This window comes from Lotus japonicus, chromosome 5 (genome assembly GCF_012489685.1).
Source record: "Lotus japonicus ecotype B-129 chromosome 5, LjGifu_v1.2".
Classification (NCBI taxonomy): domain Eukaryota; kingdom Viridiplantae; phylum Streptophyta; class Magnoliopsida; order Fabales; family Fabaceae; genus Lotus; species Lotus japonicus.
Window position 1 is genome coordinate 52,621,893 of NC_080045.1, and position 19,726 is coordinate 52,641,618.

A 19,726-nucleotide genomic window follows, 5' to 3' on the forward strand; every position below is an offset into this window, starting at 1 on the left:
TTAAATGACTACTTCATCATGTTGCTTTATAACTCAGGTTTATTTGCAAAACATTTAACAAAGGGGGAGGGCTTTTATTGTTTCATGCTATTTTGTTTTTATGAGATGGAGGCCTATGAACTGCAATCCCACAATTCCTCAGAAAGTGATTAACAAATAGTGATTAACAAATTTCTCAATGAGTGCATTGGATAGTGAAAATACTTTCACGGGGAGCAATATATATTAAAAACTCCCACGAGAGCAACGGGGTTTAAGAAATTAAAAAATATCATGTTGTAACTAATATATTTTTATATTTTAAGAAGAATAATAAACTGGATAAAAAAAAGGTATTCCAATGAAAATATATAATTCCTTTTTGTTTATTGTGATTGGAAAACTGAACTCTTAAGTCTTAACATAATGCTATCGAAGATCATTGGGAAGAAGAAGCAGAACTGGTTAGAGCATGTTTTGGTGAGGAAGACTCCACGCTGTATCCAAATTAAGCACATCTCTTGCAAATTAAGCACAATGATTTATAAGATTTTACTACTTGAAAAATATATAAGATCCTAAGTGAGAATCGTCCAAGTAGAAAAGCTCCAAGAGAGATATTTATAGTCTTTTTCATAATATGTCATAAAAAATTAGAATATATATATATATAGTATATATTTATTTATGTTTAGATTATAATTTAGAAAAGCTCACACGAGGAAGAACATTTTCCTTTAAATGATATTAAATCTAAACCACCCATTTATAATTATATACTCATGATTTGATACTCTCACATTTCACAATAATAGACTTCCTGATTGATATATTTCATTGTTTATGTCCACAAAATATATAGAGAATTATATTTTTTTACACGGGATAAGTTGCTTTAATACAATTTTTTTTTTAATTTATATTAATATTTCAAAATCATACAATAATATATATTAATTTTTATTTAATCTTTTAATAGAACATTAACCGTGCAAAGCACGGGCTTAGATACTAGTTACATTACATTACATTACCCACCCGTTAGTTACTAACGCTCTCTCTCTCTCTCTCTCTCTCTCTCTCTCATATTCTTCTTCTTCTTCTTCTATCAAAACCCTAACTTTTTTCCTATAAAATATTCATTCACTTTAATCTTCCTCCGTACGGAAAAACATTCCAAAACGTGTTTTTGTCTTAGATCTTTCTCTTTTGATCTTCTTCTTTCTTCTTCTTTTCAGATTCCTGATTGAACCAGAGCCACCACCACCTGTTTCAGAAAAGGTAATTTTCTTCATGCATATAAACTGTTTGAAACTCTGTGTCAATGAAGACAAACTCTGAAATTTGATTAGTAATTGTGGGGTTGGTTGGTAATTGGTATTAAGATTTGCTCATGAATTTGCTAGTTGTTTAGTTTTTTCCTGAAGCATCTGGATCCCACACATGATTGATAAGGCTTGTTTCTTTTGTTACATTTTTTAGATTTGTATGTTTTGTGATTCCACCTTTGTTGGTTCGCATCGCATGCATGTTTGGAAATTCTTCTACAATTGATTCTAAAGCCCGAATCAATTCTGAAGAGAAACTGTTGTGACTAGCTTCTGAATTTCGGAATTGATTCTGAGGAAAGAGGAGTTGATTTAAAGATGATATGAATTGTTTTTGTTGCATCGCATGCGATGTGTCGTTATTGATTTGTTTGATTTCATGACAAACAGGATGGATCATCAAGGGCATGGCCAGAACCCATCTATGGGGGTTGGTGGTAGTGGGCCACAGATGACATATGGTTCTAATCCATACCTTCAGAATCCTCTAACTGGGCCACCTGGGATGGTTGTTTCATCAGCTGGGAATGTTCAATCGACTGGTCAGCCAGTGGGAACTCAGATGGGTCATCCTCAACTTGCTTATCAGCACATCCATCAGCAACAGCAGCAGCAACTTCAGCAGCAGCTCCAAGCCTTTTGGGCAAATCAGTATCAAGAAATTGACAAGGTATCTGATTTCAAGAACCACAGCCTTCCCCTGGCGAGGATCAAGAAGATTATGAAGGCTGATGAGGATGTAAGGATGATATCAGCTGAGGCGCCGGTCGTGTTCGCGAGGGCGTGTGAGATGTTCATATTAGAGCTAACTCTGCGTTCCTGGAATCACACTGAAGAGAACAAGAGGAGAACACTTCAGAAGAATGACATTGCTGCAGCCATCACAAGAACTGATATCTTTGATTTCTTGGTTGACATCGTGCCTCGGGAGGACCTGAAAGATGAAGTGCTTGCAACAATGCCCGGAGGAGCAATGCCTGTTGCTGGGCCTGGTGATGGACTTCCTTATTGCTACATGCCGCCTCAACATGCACAGCAAGTTGGACCTGGAGGTGTCATGATGCATAAACCTGTGATGGACCCGAATATGTATGCTATGCAGCCTGATCCCTTCATGGCACCACAAATGTGGCTCCAACCGCCAGAGCAACAACAATCATCTCCAGACCATTAGCTACCTGTTATTGAAGCTTCATGGATATTAAGGTGAGCTTTGGCGCTATTTCTCTCTTCTGATTGGTTTTAAAAGGCTTGAGAGTTGAATTATATGTTGGGCTGATCATTTCAGTCATCACAGTAAAATTGAATTCTGTTGTTTTTGAATTTCAGTCTCCTTTTTTTCTTAGCGGAACTCAATAATTTTTGCTAGTAAATTGCAAATACACTATTGATAACCAACTATAGTTTATTATTTATTAGTTATTGCGACTACAAGCATGATTTATATAGCTGCTGGTGCCAATCTCATTCTGTATTGTGATTTTTCTCTAGTAGTTCCAACCTGATTTACATTACTAGAAATATTATAATTTTGCACGTTGGGTGGAATCATCCAGGAATTAGCTGTGCTTCTTAGTTGTTAGTTGTCTTGTTTTGTGAGTTTGAAAACAAACCGAACATGATGAAGTTGATATTTGTGTCCTTCTACGGGGATGAGTATAGAATATGGAACTATTTAGTCTCAAACTAGGTGGTTTGTGATAATTCTGTAAAACTGTAACTGAAAGTTCTATTTTTAAACTAAAGTGACAACAGCCACCCTAAAGTAGATGAACATCTTCTGTCCCAAAGTAATGTCTCAATTTCATGTCTCACCAATAAAATATTGTCATGTCAATTAAAAGTGACATGAGTAGAGCAGTTACAAACTTACATGGTGATTTTTAATTGACATGTCAATTTTATTAGTGAGATAGAAAATGAGATACAGTTTGGGTACAGAAGATTTCAAACCAATCCTAGACAATTGTACTTTTCACTTCATCAATTTCTAATGTATACATGAATTCACCACCACCTTCAATTAAGATAACAGCAAGGCAGTCAATCGCCGATCGCGGCCTGTCGCGGATGACCCCCAAAAATGAAATCCCACACAGGAAGGCCGCTATTGGCCGCGAATAACGGGATTTCACGGCCATGATCCCGCTGCGGCAGGGGTCCGCTACGCGACTTGACGGCGCTATCACGCGCGATCAATAACTATGATCAAAACTACTCAAGAGAATAATTAAGCTTAAGTTGCCCAAAACTACTCACGTGCGATCATAACTATGATCAAAATTACTCAAGAGAATAATTAAGCTTAAGTTACCCAAAATTTGGCCATTTTCTTTCAGCACTTTTATAAATTGATTTTGATCCTTTTTCATGTACCGTTATTGATCATAGTTCATTTTGTTTCTGATAGTACCTGTGTTTCCTGGTTTTGCAGATTACTGATGCCTGTTAGTTATCAGTTGCAGACTTGGGGACGAAAAATTGGATGGTGGGATCCGAGAAGGCCCTAGTGATTAGAAAATGTAGCTGATAGCTTACATGCAATGCAGACATTAACATATATAGTTCGACTGTGTGCTAGTGAAATTTTAACCTTTTATTAAGCTGGATGAGATTATGTTTTCTTGGTTTAATTTTCTTGTCTTCAGATGGTAATATCCACTCAAGCAGAATTTTAACTAGGGATTTAGCTCCTTTGACACTGGAGCATCTTATGCATTCAGAACTTAACACTGTATTTTTATTCTCATCACGACCTTCATTACAGTAACTGAAGTTCTATGATAGAAAACGCGTAAAGTGTGTCATATAAGATATGATCTGCATTAAAGGTTATGCAGGAGCAAACGTAAGCCATCTTAGGCCATTTTTCTGGCCTTCCCCAGGTTCTCTAGTGGATTTTCCCCTATCTGGTGAGGGTCAGAGCAACTTCTCCCTCCCTCCTTTACCCTTCTCTGCAGGCATCCTCTGCCCATGTGACAACCCTCCACCCAAATTGTCGCCTATCTTTCTCTCCGTTTACCTTCCTCATCCTTCCTTGAAAGTTGTTTTTCCCTTTCCCCTCCAATTGCTCTGCATTTCGATCTGGACGCATGCTCCTCCTTATCACCGCTCCGTCCCTTTTTCTCATCATTAGTTCCTTGTAAACATCTGTTCTATCTTGATTTTTTCCTCCTAACTCACATTTGTTCCCTTTCCTCTAACGTGTGTTTTGTCATTTGTCTCCTGTTATGGTGTGGCTTGACCACTCTTTATGTACTGACAACCACATAGGCCCGAAAATTTGAAGCGATAAGAAAATGACATCAAAATTTTCACTTTTGGAGTATATACAAACATAGAGGTTTGGCAATGGCTTATTTGGCTGTTCTTGTATTTGTCTGTTTTCGTATTTTGCTGGTTTGTATGGTGTCCGTTATTGAGTGAGCATGTTGTAATCTATATTGTGATATAGCATTGTAGAATCACTCTGATATGGTTTGTTTCTTCCCCTGTTTCTTCACATGTAACTGTTGTTTAGCCTTAATGAAATCTACTGAGAAAAAAATGGTCTCTACTTTGCCAGAAGTTGATTGTTTTAAACTTAAAATGCAGATTGAGTTATTTCATCTTAATTGCTAAGCACCAATTAAATTGACGAAGTTAATTGAAAGTTTAATTTTGCTAATGAAATATCAATCTTTTGAGAGCTCCACGTTATTTATCCCCTACTAGCTATACTCTCTTATATTATAAGGGCAATAAGTAGGATAAAGCTACTTATCTTATACCATAGGAAAGATAAAAGCATTGATATTGACACACTTCAATTCCCATGCTTCAATTCTTGAATATGAAACTCACACAATGTTCGGATATCATTAAGGAATCAACTCATACAAGATTTTGAATAAATAGACATGAAAAATAAGAATTGTTTTACTATAAATAAAAATAATTGCTCTGTAAAAATGCTCGAGGTATTTTAAGCTATTTCAATAAATAGATACCAACTTTGTTTTTTTGTGGTATAATAGAGCCAGGGGTCCAAAGGTGTTGACTCACTATACTAGGGCCTTGAAGCGCCCTATAGCATCATCAAAGATTAAGACCCTCAGGACCAACTGAAAGACAAATTGAAGCTGTGTGTTGATGAATCACTATCTATCATACTAAAGACTTTAAATTTCTTGTCTCAAGAGAATTTAATATACTCATCAGTGGAGGATATATCCAACAAAATGGCTTAATTAACCATATAACAGGCAATTGTACAGGCACAAAATGTCAGTGACCATCTAAGCATGTACATCATAAACACAAAATAATAAACTAAGGATAAACACTATACAGGACATGCCGACATGGTCACTCAAAACCTCATCTATTGATGACATTTTGCATTAACATATATTAACCTTTGTTGCTGCTTGGTGGTATGAAAGCAAGGATTCTAATCAGACAAAGCTTCGCTATCATGTAGGTTTCCTTTTCATAACAATTCCTTCAAGAATTCCATCAGTGCCAAAATTACCCGAAAATTGATGCGGATCAACAGGGCCGGGGAGCTGAAATGTGATGGAAAAAGGGCCCGGTGGGCAAAGGTTTTGAGTTTGCATATCAAACACCTGAGAGTACCTGGATACCGTCTTCTCTCCTGTTGTAGTTGCTCCACTTATCAGTACCTTACCATCGGTGTCAACCTCACAGCTGAATTCCCCTGTAGTCAGAATTCAAGGCATATATTAGTTATGTGTAGTGAGATTTCTGAGGCATATGCGACATAAATTATTAATGTTTTCTTTTGCCAGCCTCCTGAAATCGGCCGGATGAGCCATTAATAATACATTTTTAATGCCCAATCTTACCATACATAAGCATTGATTACCACAGTTAGATACATTGCTCATTACCAGAACACCAAATGACAAACAATAAGTATAATAAGACGTCTCTTTCTTCTTCTTTCTCCTTTCTATTTGTCAATCTTTTCTTTAGGCGTGGACACAAGTACAAAGATGTAATTAACATAGTTCTCATTTCAAGTGCTACAACCTCTGGATCATACCATATACATGCAATATATATTCCTTTTCAGCTGCTATTTAATCAATCAAAATCTTTAAGCAGAAACTTGCAACATAAACATGGAATATACATTCCTAATATGTAGGGGCTAATAGCATAGAAGCAAAGAACTAAATGAATAGCAATTATGTGAGATATGACTAAACAAGAAACTTACTTTCATCCCTCTTCACTCCCGGGAGAGACATGCGAAATAGGTATGAATCTTCACACTCTCCAATGTCCACAAGTCCTATGATTGGTCCTGCCCGCCCCATAGCCGCACTTCCGGTCAATCCAAATCCATTCTTGGTAGCAGCCACAATGTCAGACCATTCGTTCTCAGTAGGGCGAGAAGGAAGGAACAACATGGCCGGACCGACTTTATCAGGATCATTCTCATCGCCAGGCACCGTGTAACCGCACATCACATTCGCATCATCACAAGGCACACTCTTGATAGGTGCCGCACCATGGGCATGTGGCCTAAGGCTATGATCCTGAAGCTCAGCAAAATCATCACTTTTTGGCTTCTGAGAACCAGTGCTGGTACAAGACTGAAATGCAGGCAATGGTTCGTTTTCATTAGGCTCAGCCTTCTCCACGGGCATGTTACACAAAACACTTCCATCAAAACAAGTGTGCAACCTTTCAACATCCTCTGGTGCCGCAGCATGGGCATGTTGCCTATGGCTATGATCCTGAAGCTCCGAAAAATCATCACTTTTTGGCTTCTGAGAACCAGTGCCGGTACAAGAGGTAGGCAATGGCTCGTTCTCGTTAACCTCCGGCATGTTACGCAAAACACCGCCATCAAAACAAGTAGGCAGGTGCAGCCTTGCAGCTTCACTGTCCACATGGAAATCACTCACCCCACTCAGCCTCTTGAACCTTTCAACATCCTCTAGCTTATGGCACAAAACTTCAGGGTTGTTAACAAACACAATGCTGTTAACAACTTTATGTCGATTTTTAAACCGACATATGGGATGCAAATCAGGTGGGAACATATCAGAAAACTGGGGATAATTGCAATTTTCAGCGCGATCTACGCCTTCAAAGGTTCGGCGCAAAAAGGGTAAGTTCAATGTGAGTTTCTTATCAGCATTCCTAAGTATATAATAATAAATATGCTCTAATTCCACAACTTTCATGACAGAATTGGTGAGTTGATCCAATGTGTATGAAGGTAGCCCCTCAGCTACTCTTTGCAACACTGATTTCTTGGTGGTTTGCCCTTTGATGTCAGGACCAAAGTAAGTGCCCATGATGAAGAATAACAGAAAACACTGATCATCATTATTGGGTATCTGGGTTTCTAGGTTGTTGTTGTTACCCTGATCCATTGTGCTAAGAATGGATTATAGACATGCAATGCAGTTACCAAATTCGGTGCTGAATCCTCCAACGAAGTACGAACCAGTTCGTGCGTGCTGAAACGGTGCGTATTGATTCGAGATGAGAAGGAAGGAGCAGCGTTCCAGAAGGGTGCGTGTGTGTGCTGCTGACTGCAGAGTTTGAAGGGTTTCTCAAGGGTTTTGTTGCAGTCTCAACTCGAAACGAAGAAGAAGGAGAAATAGGCAAGTGAAGGGGACTGAAATTGAGACTAAAATCACGCAAAGGTAAAAATTAAAGGATTAAAAATGTTTTTTACCCTAAATAAATAAGAGAATTGAAGTATAACCCATATATTTTCTTCATTAATTAAGTAATCTCATTTATGAGTCTTCTATTGTTTAATGGGCTGACATTGAGGTGAGAAATTAGTCTCACATCTATTAATCGTGTGATTAGGGACGAATTTGCCCGACTGGTGTAACTTTAGTGACCAAAGTGACTATTCACCGTTGTTGGAGTAAAACTAATTAGAATATGTGAATAAAAAGAAATCTAATCCTCCATTAGATGGAAAAACAAGACTTGAAATAACTCAGTTAGCTATTACCTTAAAGTTTTACGGTGAAAATATGTGAATGATATATAAATCAGTTGTGCTTAGCCTCTTAGTCTAATATGAAGATGATCACTCTAAACTTCCAGTTTGATATCAAAGCCTAATGGCTCATGATAAAAAAAATGAAGAATTAGCTCAATATAAAAAGGAGAATGGGCACAAAGCAAAAAACAAAAGTTGAACAATTTATTAAGTGAAATGACTCACTCAGTTATTGCCTTAAGATTTTGAGCTGTAAGTATGTGAATGACGTTTAAATCATTTATGCTCTTATCCTCTTAGCCCAATGTGGAGATTATCCTCCTGACACATACCGTTGCAAGCCCAACAATAATTCAAAAAATTTCAATATGGTATTAGAGCTTAAAGCTTAAAGGCTCATGATCCGGAAAAAAAGGATTGAGCTCAGTAAAATGAAAAAAAGAATGGGTACAAGATAATAAAAAACCTATAAGGTCCACTAGAATCAAGACAAAAAAGGAAAACATGCTTGCACATATGGCATATTGGGTTCCGCTGGATTTGGATCCTCTCCATCCAGCTTCTCTCCATCCTCTCCATCCCCTCTCCATCCAAAATCTGAGCCATTGATTTTGAAATTTAAAGGTGAGGATTAATTCATGTTTTCTCTCTCTTCTTAAATTGATTCAAGCCTTTAAATACAATTCATTTTTTCTCTTTCTTTTTAAATTGATCCAAGTCTTTAAATTTTAAAATCAATGACTCAGATTTGGATGGAGAGAGGATGGAGAGAAGCTGGATGAAGATGATCCAAATCCGGTTCCGCTTGATTACAATCTCCGATAAATCAAGCTATAGTTTTTCGGCCACTCAAATCCACAGATGACCTCTGAGTACTAGCTATTTGGGCAAGTTAAGACTTTATTTTAGCCGTCAAAGTCGACTGCCACAACACTCTCTTGGCCATGACCACCACTTTATTTCTCTTCACTTTCTCATATAACAAACCTCAATCTTTTTTTTTTCTTACCAATTTTTCTCCTATCTTCTTTTTTCATATTCTCTACCCTACAACCAAACATATGCTTAATGAGAGGCAACTCCACTTCCTTTTCCACTCTGCTTTCTTTTGAGAGCTTTCACATTGAGTATTGTAAAGGAAAGATAAGAAAACCTTGCATTGTGTTTTTACTTTGAGACATTGCTCATCGAATATTAAGCGTGTGTTTAGACATCACTTGAATAGTCTCTTTTTAGATCAATTGAGTACAATGCTAATAGAATTTCATCTCAATTTATAGGAAGAATTTCATTCCCTTTTTTACTTAAAATGCATGCTACTGGCATCATGTTACACTTGTGCTAATTGACATCCATACTTGGATGGTTGTTACTTAACTCATGTCATGATGCTCCAATATACTGACATACTTAATTTGTGACCACTAACCACTCACTAGGCCTAGCAAGTAGCAACTTGTGAAATCACTCACTCCTTGTTTTGCATTTTGCCAACAGAGAGAAACAAATTAATCCAGTTCAATTGTTGAAAGTTGAAACCAGTTGAAAAAGCAATAGCATTGTTGCATCAATTTCAAGCATAACTCAGTACAGTACTAATAGACAGTATATTCTCATTCATTCTCATACTATTCAAGAATTGTTGAACCAAAGAACAGAGTGACAAATCAAAAAATTCATGCTCTCAAGTCTCATCTAGACATTCTTCCATTTCTATTTCGATTTCGATTTGTGATGGCAAATTGGGTAGCTGGAGAACCAGTCATAAGCTTCTTCACCCAAAATTTCACATCCTCTTTACCAAACCCAGAACCTATCACCAAAACAATCCCAAACAAAAACCCTAAAAACCATTCCTTAATAGCTTTCTTTCGAATCAGAAAAACCCCAACAACACAAAACAACGACGCTTTCAGAAACAGGTCCATCTCTGAAACCCTCCACGACCACCAACCCGCAACGCAGACCAACGCGAACCATGCTAACTGCTTCTTCCCCCTTTTCCTCCTAGTCTGTTTCCCTCTCCAGCCACCAACGAGGCTGTGAAAACCGTTGAAATCGCCGCGCGCGATTTCGCCGGCGAGCGAGTTGAGGGGCTCCGGCAAGATCTTGAGGTTGAATGCGACGGTGGAAACCAGTTGAAGCATCTTTTGGTTTGATCGTTGGGACCACCCACGCGGCCTCCTGGCGCACACGATGGTTGGGTGCTGCCGCGAAATGCGAAGCGAGGTGGGTTCGGAAATCGAAAGAAGGAAGTGGGTTCTGCAAGTGTAGGGTTTCAGTGTCGCCATTGTCATGTGGTGGGTGGTGAGTGGTGACCGTTGGCTTGGTAAGAATGGGAGAATAGGTACTTGTTCAAACTTCAAATTCTCTGTTCTATGTAGGAAAATCTGGCTGCACTTGTTTTGAATTTCTTTGGGTGTATAAATGGAATTTATTTGATAACCAGATAAATAGTGCTAAGAATTAATAACTCAATGGTTGGAGTAAAATTTATAAAAAAAATGCTTAAGAATTGCTTAAGAACCTGTGGCACCACGAGCTTATAAGAATAGTGCTAAGAACAAAAAATTAAGAACCTAACATTGAAGATGTTATTTGTCTTATACATTTTTATGAACAATTGGAAAGTTTCACAACTAAGAGAAAGAGCCGTCGAAACGACCGAAGCGAGGTCCATCGTGCAACAAAACTGACACATTTACTGAAAATAATAGCAAAGTTATGCACGGGTAACCATCATCTCAAGAATCGCTTAGGAAGACTTCGTTAAGGTCTGATACCTTGATTACAACTCTCACCATACCTATACATACAAGTTTGAACGTTCATTCACGTATGCATTACTCATTTTGCTAACCCATTGTTTTTCGAGGACTTTGAGCTCCTCTCTCTATGCTCAACTTCTGACTTGAGCGCGGAGTGCCTTTAAAGGCACCTCCCTCCACCGTAGTATCGTGATGGAAGATCCATCGAGGGGGACCGCACGACCGGAGACTGAGAGCCTCCTCTCATTATTCCGGAAGAACAATACTAAAGATTGTATGTGGTTTTTACTGAACACAAACGAAATGTAAGCTTATCAAGAAAAGAACATATTCTCTCAAACTCGTCTCAATTCTCCCATAAAACATAGATTTAATAAAATAGATCCCTTTCTCATGCTAGTTGCACAAACTCTAAATTAGTTCTGTATGCAAGACTAACTAAACAGACTGTTATTAATCAACATAAGAATTTGATCTGGATTCCTCGTCAAATTTCCAACTTAATGGCTTCCTTCCCTGCTTCCCACTTTGGAGGAAGACAAAACTTTATGCTTCTAAACACCTATACCAGCCATAAACAATGTTGCTCTCTGCCGGTATTGGTCACACAATCACTAGAGCATTCCTCTTTAATGACATTAAAATTAATGAAAGATGAGGTGCAAATTTTTATTGATGTGTCAAAATATAATTGAAGGGGAGAGGCTTTTCATCACATGTTTTTTGGCTGAGTTTTCTCCATTTAATGCAATTGCTTTGTATTCTTCAGAAACCCAAAAGCCAGAATAATTTAGCCATTTAACAAATGATGACAAAATAAAAGAATATAGGTTGTAGGAACAATTTTCTGGCCACAAAATTCATGAGGCTAGAATCAGCTCTGGTTAAGAGGAGTGGGACATGTTATTGCTTTGATACAGCATGGAAATACCTTCTTAATGATGAAGGCGACATAGACAGAGAAGGGTGGTTCTGCGTTTCTCAATTAGTGGATGAGATTGTAATGCTGACTTAATGACATTCTTCTAGGGTCTTGCATCCAATGATCTGTCTCCTCTCATATTCTCCATTAATTCCATTTGATAAAGTGTCAAGAGATGGTAAAAAGCAACAAACTCTCTTGAATGTTATAAACACTTTAATTATAAATAAATATATGTAAAGTGATCAAGTGGATGACATTACATTGATTACAATACAATAAGGATAAACCATTGATTACTAATTAATCAAAAAGTGCATAGGACACTTTTTCTGTCTATAAATATGTCCTCCACATTCCATACTCTTTACCAATTTCTTTCTGTATAATCTCGCTCAAGCTTGAAGAACAGGTTTCAGTTGCCAAGGCTTGATAAAGTGATCATGGGAAAGAAAAGTCTTGAATGTGAAATTCCCTTGGGTGGTATTAGTATAGTAGATGGGGTGAAGCGTAACCGGTGTGTGGTGCTACCAGCTAAAGTTCCTATAGTTGCTGATTCCTTAGAAAGGACAAAACAAAACTGGTAATTAAACACCTACCTCCCAAGAAAAAGCCAAAAACTATATATGAATATGATCATTGATTTCTTGCATCATAATTCTCTTCATGTGCTTCTCTTGTGCATAACACAATTTTTAGCCTATACTGGCTGTACTCTGCATCTGAAATATACTTTGTTCCATTTATTTGATGCAGGATTGCTAGGGCGAATTCCACTACTGATTTAATCATACAAGTTGGTGATTCCAGCTTCCACTTGCATAAGGTAAACAAATTACTTCTTTAATTCTCAGGAAAAATGCTACTTTTTTTTTGTCTTTTCTAGTTCTTTTTTCATACTATTAAACCATTTTGTGGGATAGGTTAGGATGAGGTTTATTTATCCCTTATCAGACTATATGCTAAAAATGGACACATTTACTATTCTTGCAATTTTAACAGTATATGGTTTTGTTGATTAACAGCTTGCCATGGCCTCAAGAAGTGAATATTTGAATAGGCTCATCTTTGAGAGGGAAAGCAACAGAGGAAATGCAGGTGATAGCCTCAAAATCCAACTAAAAAATCTCCCAGGTGGTGCTAAAACCTTTGAACTAGTAGTGAAATTCTGCTATGGATGGAAATTTGACATGACTGCAACAAATATTGCCCCATTATACTGTGCTGCACATTTCTTGGAAATGAGTGAAGATCTTGTGGAAGGAAATCTCATTTTCAAAGCAGAACCTTTTCTAACCTTCCTCATATACTCTTCATGGAAAGACACTTTTAGAATACTCAAAAAGTGTGAATCCATTTCCTCTTGGGCCAAGGAGCTGCAAATTGTGAAATGCTGCTCAGAATCAATAGCTTGGAAAGCATGCACGGAATCAAATGCTAAAACCACAGGACTTGATCCTTGGTGGTTTGAAGATGTTTCGGTTCTACGCATTGATCATTTCGTTGAAGTGATCCAATCTATCCAAAGGCGCGGAGTCAAACCACAGCTTGTAGGTTCTTGTATAGCAAATTGGGCAACAAAATGGTTTTCTCAATTCACTCTTGGAATTGATAAGGTGACACCTAAAGACATAACACTCCAGTTACGAAAAGTTTCAACTGAATGCTTGATTAAGATGCTTCCTGTTGAAGAAAACTCAGTCACTTGCAATTTTTTGCTACAACTGTTAAAGGCAGGGATGGTGTCCAAAATCAACCCTGCTTTGTTGTGTGTTGTAGAAAGAAGGGTAGCCTCAATGTTGGAGCAATGTCGCGTCTTGGATCTCTTGGTTAAAAATCAAGGAGACCATGAATCCTTGTATGATGTTGCTGTTGTAGTTAGGGTGTTGCAATCTTATGTTTGCAGCATGTCGAGTAATCCTGCAGCGAAACTCCACAATGTTGGACGGTTGGTGGATGGTTATCTTGCACAAGTTGCAAGGGATGAGAATCTCACAGTGGAAAGTTTCATTTCACTTGTTGAAGCATTGCCTCAAAATGCCAGATTCTGTGATGACAGCCTCTATAGAGCCATTGACATGTTCCTTAAGGTAATTACTATCTAGATATATTATATCATTTTCTAAATCTCTAGCTCAAGATCTATGTGTGAAATGTGAATATTTGGTTCCACATTTGCAAATGTTAGAATTGATTTTCCATTGTCAGAAACAGTTATTTAGTGTTTAGATGTTTCCTTTCACAATTGATTCTAACTCCAAAATCAATTATGGAATGAAATTACAAATACTAACCTCTGCAATGGATCAACTTCTCTTTCTTCAGAATCAATTCTAAAATCTAGAAACTTCTCAACATAATCATTTACATGATTTCATGATTGGATTTCAATTACAAGTCACTTTTCCTCACTCTTACCAAAATCAATTATATATCTGCAATCAATTCTGACATCAAAATACACATTTGATCAATTACTTCTTTTGTATTCATCTCTATATTTACATGGTTGAGCACTAAGACTTCATCCAAATTTTGCAGGCACATTCCAATTTGACAGGAGAAGATCGATCAGGTGTGTGCAGGGTCCTGGAATACCATAGATTGTCGCAGGAAGCACGTCAGCATGTGATGCACAATGATAGGTTGCCCTTGAAATTAACAACAAAATTTGTCCTTCTAGAACAAGTGAACATGACAAGGTCAATGACTAATAATGGATCGAATTACCGAAGGACTAATACTCAGACAACAATCAGAGTAAGCAAAGATTTTGAAAAGAGACAGATAAATGCACAGGAAATAAAGATGATGAGCAAAGATGTTGAAATGATGAAGTCACAACTCTTGGAACTAAATACCTGTAAAATAAAGCTCCAAATGCAACTGAAGAGATGCATTCGTTGAAAGAGAGTTTGTTATGTAAAAAGTAACACTTCAACATGAGGATTAAGGAGCACATTTTCTCATTTTCTGTCATAAGCTGATTAGAAATTTTAACACAGTATTACCTGCTTGTCCTACTTCAGTGAATAACTTCTATTCCTCCCCTGAAACAAACAAAAGAGACAGGTTATTGTTAATTTGCAAAAAACTATGATAAAAAAAAGGAATACAATCAAATGAAATGAAACGAAATTAAATTAAATGAATGAAAAGAAAAGAAAATTAATTAAATTGTTTAAAAATTTATATAATAAAATAAAATTTAAAGTCCTCTTAAATAAAAAAGAAAAAAGAAAAAGAAATATTGACATATATCAATAAAACAAAAATGAAAATCAATGATGTACCACTTGAACAACCACCGCTGTGAGAGTTAGTCCACCATAATGTGGATGTTCCCGACTCGTCGGCTCGAACATGATTGTCTGATTGTCTCCGAATGAGAACATCTGCCTCGCACCAAAAAAGAAAATAAAACAAAAATGATCATAGTTTAAATTAAACAATAATATATCTTATTTCTTAACTCTCTTTCATTCTTCTTGTTCAATCTCTTTGCACCGTCGATCCCATCATTTGGAACGAGCTTGAAAGGATGGAAGATGATGCAGCAGCAAGCAACAAATGCGATTCCAGTAGCTGTTGCCCAATCTGCTTGGGACCATTTCTTCAACTTTCCTACCTCGACAAATGTTTTCGTAATAACCCATCTCTCTCTCTCTGTTCGTAATTTCAACCCTGGATATTCTTAAATTTCACATTTTTTGTGGGTTTTGATCCGAAAGCTTACAAATTTTTGCATTTGCAAGGGACCCTTTAACGAATTATAACTGAAGAGCAATTGTTTGGTGGAAAAGGGAATAACTTGATTTATGATTATGGGTTTTGTTTGTATCGGTAACATGATGTCAATGACTAGTTCAGTGTTGAATTGTTGCTTAAGAATTCATGTAGGCACTTGGAAAAAATCACTGTTGGGAAGAGTTTATATATCAATAGAAGATTTATTGTGTTCATTAGTTAAAATTTCATAAGCAATTAGAGCTAACTGAACCATGTTACTGATGCTGCTATGCTATGCTTTCATTCCTAATGTTGCAGATGAGTTTTGCTTCAATTGCATTTTGCGTTGGTCCAAGGTGGCTGCTGGAAAGCACCATTCTCCACCTTCTTCTGTAAAATGCCCTCTTTGTAAGGTTTGGTTAATTCTGTCATTTTTCAACTTCCTCAACACCATGATTTGTTTAAAAGAAATTCCGATTTACGATTTTTAAGTGATTGAAAATTTGCAATTTACTGCATGCTAAATGTTTCCTAAGGATGTCTAATGTTGCAAAATAGTAGGATGATAGTTTGATTTACGATAGGTCAAGTGTGGTAGTAGAAGAAGATGGTGTCAAGTTTGGATAAAATGAACTACTGATTATATCTAATATGCAGACAGAAAACGTTTCTATCATATATGGAGTTGATGGAAGTTGCTTTCAGCGTCATTATTTAAATACGGATGTTGAGGATAGGTTTGTCTCAGTTGTATTATTGAAGTTAGAATTTTGGTAGGATTATCTTTACATACTTTGCTTTTCTATTTGTGTGTGCAGTTTTGTCTTATCGAGAGCGCACAGATATAGATTGCAATGCTATTACACTGAACAAGGTCTTTAACCGTTTTTCAATTAACAAATCTCTTGCTCAATATCTGTCTGTCCTTTGGTTTGTGCAAAATCTTCGTCAGTATTTACTTTGCTTTTAACTTTGTCTGAGCAGGTTTCTTGGACGACTTATTCAATATATCGCAATACTGGAAATCTTCTAAGTACTATCATCCAAACTGCTGGCTTGAAAGTTGGTTAAGAAGGGAGATTCAAGCACTTATCCAGGTTAGTGAATTTTTCAGATTAGTGGTTTGTTGGTGCCTTCTCTCGTGTTAGTGGAAATTGTTTTGTCCTCTCTATTTTTCTCTCGCAATTGGAAAAGTATCCTGTAATAAAATGTGCTTTATCTATTACAGCATAAGGATTCACATTTTGTTGCATTTTCTTTAATTCCACTGTATGTAAGTGCCTTATTAGCTGTAATTTCTCATTATTTTGATTAGTTTTTGTATGGTGAAGGTGGAAAAAGGGGGAATAGAGGGAGGTCGTTATAGTGATTGATTGTCTCCCTTGACTAGTACTTACATATTCTTGACTTTTACCTTCTTTTGCTTAATCTGCAGGAGGAGGATGTTGACATCATTGTGCACCATATCCTTGGTGTGGTTAAATCCTTTTCGACTAGGTAAGTTTCTTCATGCATTTTAAGTTGATTTATAGCATGTCTTTGATAAGCTTCTGTTTCCGCAAAATTAATTCTAAAACCAAGAAGCTACTCAATGAAGCTTTTTCCCAAAACTGATTAGGGCTTATAATCAATTGTAGAAGATTTTCCAAACATACACTTACCATTATTCGAGTGTGAAAAGTATTGATGGTTCAGTTTCTGTTAATTCTCAAACTTCCAGGAGAGAGCAGAGACACATAAATGATCCTGAAAAGAAACAGGAGGAGTTCAAGATGTCAGTCTCTGAAGCAGCAAGGCCTTTTCTCGCAGCAAGAACAGAGAGATTTGTATATGAGATTCAACTATTTCTTGCTTCAGGGTTGAACATTGAAGCTTATGATGCAGTTTACATCCAACGATTAGGTTGGAGCTCACCTGGGGTAAACACTGAGGTTGATCAAAGTGAATTAATTGATCGCACAACTGTGATTCCTTATCTGTACATATTTGATTATGACTCTGATGGAAATGAGTAGATTCATTTTTCTTTTGTTTTCTCCTTTATTTGTTGTAATTTTTGGATGATGAGATTGCTCCTGAATAGCATAGACAAAATTAGTCATATATAACAGATTTCTGGTGAGGATTGGGATCCTTGCCAGTTAGTGCGGGGGATGCAATTCTCCATCGAAAGGGTCTAAAGTTGCTAACATGAACTATTTTCATGCTCAGATTTTATGCAGTTTTAAAAAGACTTCAGAGGTTTAATTTTCTGCCAAGAGAATATTATGTACTCAATTTTAATTTGTCTCATTCCTTGTCCCAGAAATAAATTGCGTCATGTAAACATGAATATAACAATTATAATCTTACATGAGTGATTTTGATTTTTAACTGACATGCCATATTTTGATTGGTGAGACAAAGGATATGATACTAAACCAGGACAAAGGATTTTAGTTCGGAGAATGGAAATGATCAAAATCTCAAATAACTCGATTTTATCTCCACTTCAGAAGTAGTGATAAATTTGTCGGTAAACAAAAATTATCTTCCTCAGGTTTAGATTCTAAAATTATCTTCTTCCATGATGCATGGGTTGCAGTGGATTTATCGGAACCCCCCTCCTACGGGTTGGGTGGTTCTTAATATCGATGGTAGTTCCTTTGGAAATCTAGGGAGAGCGGGTTTTGGAGGTGTTGTTTGCAGTGATTGTGGGGTTCGGCTGGTTGGATATTTTGGTTTTGTTGGGATCTCTGAGATTCTTCGGGATGAGCTGCTTGCAATGTTGCATGGTTTGTGTCCTTGTTGAGAGGTGGGGTTCGTCAAGTTACGACCACATACCGATTCTATTTTTGCGCTCTCTCTCATCCGTCAGAGCGTGTTCCTAAGTGTCATCGGGTGTGCGTCCATAATAAGCCCAATTTGTTGTCTTTTGAGGAGGGATTAGAGGGTGTCATTGCACCGTACTCTTCATGAAGGTAATGTCATTGCAAATTTTTTCGGCGAAAAAGAGAGTGAGAGCGTCTCATAGGTGCCTCATTCGTCATCACCAACCTCCCTCTAGTGTTGACTAGCTTTTGGTCGAAGATTATAGCAGCACCTTCTTTTTGATGTACTAGCTAGTGGTCTTCCTTTTATTTTCGGAAAAAAAAATTCTAAAAATTCGAAAGGGCAACAAAAATAAAATGGCTTAAATAAGTTTTTGATCCCTAACCTTTACTAAATGCTTGGTTTTCGTCCTTCACCGGAGCAAAGGTGGGCTTTAGTCCCTACCCTTTGTCAAAAGGTTTGATTTTGGTCCCTCCGGAGCTCTGGGTCAACGCCGGAGCTCCGGTGGCCCATGTGGCATGGTCACATGGGATTAATGAGGCCCGGTGGAATTTTTTTTATTTTTAATTTAAATTCTAAAAAAATTTACTACTTCTTAACACTATAATTAAATCCATCATCTTCTTAAACATTTCTTAACACCATAGGCACTGGCACAGAGCTTTCATACAAACTCAGAAAAAGGAAAATGGAAGGATTCACATTGGAAGGAAGGATTCACTAGGATTAAAGATTGTACAAAATTTCTAAGTTGTTTTTTTTCTTATAGAAACACTATATACATCCATGAATAAATGAACAAAACTTTGAATCAAAAAAAAAAAGGAAAAGTTCTCAGCACGAAACTGTCTAGATTCAGTTTGTGATGAAAGGAATGAGCTCATAGTAAAATGGGTTTGATTCAAGAGATTGAAGAACATGCAAAATGCCTGATCTCGCTGCCAGTACTTTCATCACCAAACCGAAACAAATGCTCACCCACCGGCTACCGCACACCAGAAGCCGCAACCCGCAACCCCCACTGCAACCCTGAACTCGTAATCCCCACCCACTATACCCATCGTCACTCTGGAGGCCAAATCGACACAGAAGAGAGGCAAATGACCCATTTTTACTCCACAACCAGGCAGATCTAGGAGAGTTGGGTTCTTAGGTGTTTTGGGTGGTGAAATTTGGAGATCTAAAAGATGGATGGTGAACTGGTGAA

The 19,726-nt window shown here is 37.3% G+C and overlaps 4 protein-coding genes across 6 annotated transcripts; 3 read left to right on the plus strand and 1 right to left on the minus strand.

The window, feature by feature from the left end:
* The first annotated feature begins 1,020 nt into the window (after positions 1 to 1,020).
* LOC130717671 (nuclear transcription factor Y subunit C-3) lies at positions 1,021 to 4,056 on the plus strand. Its single transcript, XM_057568003.1, has 3 exons — positions 1,021 to 1,260; positions 1,698 to 2,513; positions 3,742 to 4,056. Exon 2 carries the CDS (start codon positions 1,699 to 1,701, stop codon positions 2,479 to 2,481), a length of 783 nt encoding a protein of 260 aa, XP_057423986.1. The 5' UTR covers positions 1,021 to 1,260; position 1,698; the 3' UTR covers positions 2,482 to 2,513; positions 3,742 to 4,056.
* Positions 4,057 to 5,434: 1,378 nt separating this feature from the next.
* On the minus strand, positions 5,435 to 7,941 carry LOC130717670 (increased DNA methylation 2-like). Its single transcript, XM_057568002.1, has 2 exons — positions 6,532 to 7,941; positions 5,435 to 6,006 (listed from the first exon to the last, which is right to left on the minus strand). The coding sequence occupies exons 1-2, from the start codon at positions 7,697 to 7,699 to the stop codon at positions 5,762 to 5,764; spliced, it is 1,413 nt and encodes a 470-aa protein (XP_057423985.1). The 5' UTR covers positions 7,700 to 7,941; the 3' UTR covers positions 5,435 to 5,761.
* Positions 7,942 to 10,498: 2,557 nt separating this feature from the next.
* LOC130718568 (root phototropism protein 3-like) lies at positions 10,499 to 14,983 on the plus strand. Of its 2 annotated transcripts, XM_057569175.1 has the most exons (5): positions 10,526 to 10,636; positions 12,380 to 12,562; positions 12,736 to 12,805; positions 13,005 to 14,069; positions 14,521 to 14,983. In XM_057569175.1, exons 2-5 carry the CDS (start codon positions 12,423 to 12,425, stop codon positions 14,884 to 14,886), a joined length of 1,641 nt encoding a protein of 546 aa, XP_057425158.1. In that variant the 5' UTR covers positions 10,526 to 10,636; positions 12,380 to 12,422; the 3' UTR covers positions 14,887 to 14,983. The 2 variants fall into 2 exon arrangements, with proteins under 2 accessions (XP_057425159.1, XP_057425158.1); XM_057569176.1 differs by lacking the exon at positions 12,380 to 12,562 and having other exon boundaries at positions 10,499 to 10,636.
* Positions 14,984 to 15,236: 253 nt separating this feature from the next.
* Positions 15,237 to 17,960, plus strand: LOC130718569 (uncharacterized). Of its 2 annotated transcripts, XM_057569177.1 has the most exons (7): positions 15,238 to 15,623; positions 16,027 to 16,121; positions 16,366 to 16,445; positions 16,527 to 16,582; positions 16,693 to 16,805; positions 17,144 to 17,205; positions 17,429 to 17,960. In XM_057569177.1, exons 1-7 carry the CDS (start codon positions 15,521 to 15,523, stop codon positions 17,721 to 17,723), a joined length of 804 nt encoding a protein of 267 aa, XP_057425160.1. In that variant the 5' UTR covers positions 15,238 to 15,520; the 3' UTR covers positions 17,724 to 17,960. The 2 variants fall into 2 exon arrangements, with proteins under 2 accessions (XP_057425162.1, XP_057425160.1); XM_057569179.1 differs by lacking the exons at positions 16,366 to 16,445; positions 16,527 to 16,582 and having other exon boundaries at positions 15,237 to 15,623; positions 16,027 to 16,116.
* Positions 17,961 to 19,726: the final 1,766 nt, after the last annotated feature.